Source organism: Opisthorchis viverrini (assembly GCF_000715545.1).
Source record: "Opisthorchis viverrini unplaced genomic scaffold opera_v5_176, whole genome shotgun sequence".
Taxonomy (NCBI): Eukaryota; Metazoa; Platyhelminthes; class Trematoda; order Opisthorchiida; family Opisthorchiidae; genus Opisthorchis; species Opisthorchis viverrini.
In genome coordinates this window covers 192,529-195,987 of record NW_008751834.1, presented here as the reverse complement: position 1 = coordinate 195,987, position 3,459 = coordinate 192,529, and the positions used below count along the sequence as shown (strand labels likewise).

The 3,459-nt window shown below is 45.2% G+C and overlaps 2 protein-coding genes across 2 annotated transcripts in view; one reads left to right on the top strand and one right to left on the bottom strand.

The window, feature by feature from the left end:
* The window catches only part of T265_07599 (hypothetical protein), a gene marked incomplete at both ends in the record, with an annotated part of 53,402 nt that overhangs the window by 35,695 nt on the left and 14,248 nt on the right, over positions 1-3,459 (bottom strand). The window contains 2 exons of the mRNA XM_009173163.1: positions 587-759; positions 2,169-2,546. Of these exons, the coding sequence (XP_009171427.1) occupies positions 587-759; positions 2,169-2,546 (551 nt within the window). The remainder of the gene's footprint in view (positions 1-586; positions 760-2,168; positions 2,547-3,459) is intronic.
* Positions 1-3,459, top strand: part of T265_07597 (hypothetical protein) — a gene marked incomplete at both ends in the record, with an annotated part of 19,887 nt that overhangs the window by 11,607 nt on the left and 4,821 nt on the right. The window lies entirely within an intron of this gene.

Genomic DNA, 3,459 nt, shown 5'->3' with positions numbered 1-3,459 from the left:
TATATATATATATATATACTATGGCTTAAAGTAGACGGATGTCACATATCTTTCCAGTGTGAAAGCCACGAATGAACTCCACATTCTCAATATACATCGAATAGGAGACAGTCTGCTGTGAAGCATCAGTGCCAACACTGATGTAGCTGTCTTTGATGATGATGAGGAGGAGGAGGAGAAGTAGATATCCGAAGAAAAACCAAAACAATCTGCATTTTCAAGAGAGTTGTCCGTAGTTCAACGATACCATTTTCGGACAGTGGATGGGCATGCGTCAGATGTTGGACGTGGCTGAGTTAGATAGGCGCCGTGGACCCAGATTAAACTAGAAGGAAGACTAACTTCACGCTAGGTTTGATGGGGTATGTGTGAGTCCGCTGCCCGTTGAACTTCCTCTCCAGTGAGTGAAATAAGACTCCTACTGAACCTGCCTGAAGGGCTAATGAGCAATCGACTGTATTTCTACTCAGGCACGACAATTACACATACTAAGTTATTCGCCTAGACAAAAAAAATAAGACGATGAACACAATGTACTGGACATTATGGTAAGCAGGACCGTTCGTTGAGACAAAACAGGGCTCACCTAGGTCCAACAGCAGCCCGACGAACGAACGTGAGAAGCATTTCTTCGTTGATCAACAGTCGCTGAATCAGACGAAGGCCAGCAGCCGTGGCCCGAATCATACCAGAAGGTGGTCCATCGGGGATTGGAAATTCGAGTATGCGGTGTAAGCCGACTTGAAGCAATCCTGTGAGCTTAAGATGGGCAAAGGAAAATCCAAACGCTATCACGATCAAAATAATGTTCACACATTTTCCCTATCGAACATACCAAATGAACAAAGACAATGGTAATAATATGCAGCCTCTTTAGATTACCTGCCCGTAACGATACCCTGCATTACATTGTCCCCTCCCCCAGGTGACCACACACAATATCTTGGTGAAGTCTTCTGAGAAATAGTGCCACGGAGTCTGGACAGATGGAAGAACTTGGTGTACAAAATAATGAATAAAGTTCAAAACATTCCATCGAAGCGCAATTACCCAAGCCGAGAACTAAATCATCGATGATTCCTATACGCGGTTTGTGATGATTCTACTTCCCGGTTTCCATTTGAACTGCGAGTGTTCTGTGAGTTTACCGTTTACTACCAGTCTGTGCAAAAATAGTAACCATTCATTGAGGATTTATCAATGCCGTAAATAGTAACTTACACTGGCTGACACAGTAGCCAAGTATAATTACTCTGAGGTTAGAGTGGTTTGCCACCTGCGTACAACTTGGTGTTCGAGTGAAACGTAAGGTTGAGGAAGGTCGGCGACTGCACTTAGTTGATTGGCCTCAAAAAGAACGAAATAGGCTTGGACCGTCGAAGATTAGCTTGCCATCTCGCATATCGTAACACCTGGACTATGAGGCGCTCTTTGTGCGCCTTAAGTCGAAAAATACGATAAGCTAGATAGTCGCTGGGATTCAGCCTGGTTTCCCATTAGCAATTCAATTTGCAAACGAGCTTAGTCCACCGATTAGATGATTTTTCGACACATCCGTTGATGCCTATACACATGAAGCCACCGGAGTGTGAAGCTGATATCTGCGCAGCCCCTGTCCGGTAGGAATCTTATTTGTTGTTCTCGGGCCAAGGATTCACGAGCGACGCAAGATGGCGAAGTGACATCAAGACTAGATTATACTACAACTCATACTGACGCCCTTGGCTATTTACTCTGAAGACTCTCTGAGATGAGCATTGACCAAAAACGGCGCACTGACAGAGTTCATCTTAAAGATCACTAGGATGTTGTAGCTGTCAAGCAAGTTAGTGGGAAGTGATTTGTAAGTTTGCCCAACACAACCAAGGCTGCCGCAGATGGGGACAACAGTACAACTTCCTTTCATGTCACTACATCTTTGATATTGTAGGCTATGACAGACGGTTATTCCAAGTGCATTCAGGTAAAGCCGTATGATGGTTAAGCCGCAAGTCGAGTTCCAGACATTTAAACTATCTCTCCAAGCGGAGTTTTTGAGGTTGATTGCAGTGGATATGGGAATTCACATTTTCAAACCCAAGAAACGCACTCATCGAGATTAGTAGATGCGGCAGAACTCTACGACTGAAGACCACATTTGTAGTCCACGTAATAAAAACAGAACTTACAGTTCTAAAGAGGGAAGAGTCAGACAGTAACTGAGTGGTGAGATCGAAACCCGGGTCAGTATAAGGCCAACCGGCCGGTAGACGAAGTTGAGCCAACACATCAGCAGCAGAAGATCGGAAACGCGAATGCCGCAGCTCGCCAGAAGACACACCCCAAAGCAATGTGAACAGAGTCGATGCCCAGTCAAAAGGGGCTTCCAAAGTAGGTGGAGCAAGGCTGGGGAAATTTCCTGCCACTTTTTGATCTGAAGAAAACTGATCCCTCTCGAGCAGGGAGTCTCGATTGCAGATAACAGCTGTTGACGCAACATCCAAACGACGTAGAAACTGGTCTACCAATCCGTCGAACAGAACCAGGCAAGAGCCTGCTATGTCCCACTAAAATGGCAAGTGAGTCAAGAGAAAATGTGTGGGGCGAAGTGCAATTACAGAGCGGGAGACAATGTCTTTGGCCCACATCAGTGCATATGTGGGAGGTGGGTTAATCGACTACGGACTTACTGTAACACGCATGGGGAACATCTGTCTTGCCCCAAGCACGAATAAATTAAATAGTTTTCGATAAAAACTAAGTAGGCCTATGATTGGTCATCATGGCGAAATTCATATGGGAAATTCATATACAACCACGGAAATCATTTGCACGGTTGGGTACGAATATATAAGGAAGAGGAGAGGTTAGAAGGTCGATGGGTCACAATCAAACGGACTACGCTGCAGTCGAAAAAGGTTGAGTGGTTGAAATAACTTATACGTCGCACCTTTTTGAACAAAGAGCTCTGGATTATTTAGCCTCCGCGGTCTGAATCGTAACATTGCTGAACAGCTCACGTCCAGCCTGTACGTAAGCCGATAGGTGTGTTCGGCATATGAAATGAAAGGTATTGGTCAAATGTGATGAGACTGCACTCGGGTTGGGCCTCTTCCAACCAACACTAAGGGAAAATGGGTCATCATCATCATCATCATCGACAGCATGACATCAGTGTTCAACACTGATACTTCACAACCGAAACACCAATATTTATTTGAAAGCTTTATTGTAAAGAAAAGAGTAAAGGTGGACAGGGAAGGGACTTAGTGCTAGCTTAACACAATCATTCCGAGGTGCCTACACCTCCAGACATTCACTCAGGCAATCTGGATAGAAACTGACAACAAGAACGCCACTGACATCGGTTGGCAGCCATATCTTGTAGTGTCTCCAACCAGGCACAGTGAGGATCACGCAGTCCCCATCCTGGAAGGTGAGTAGCACCGACAGCACCCAAACGTTTCGTGATCTCCTTCA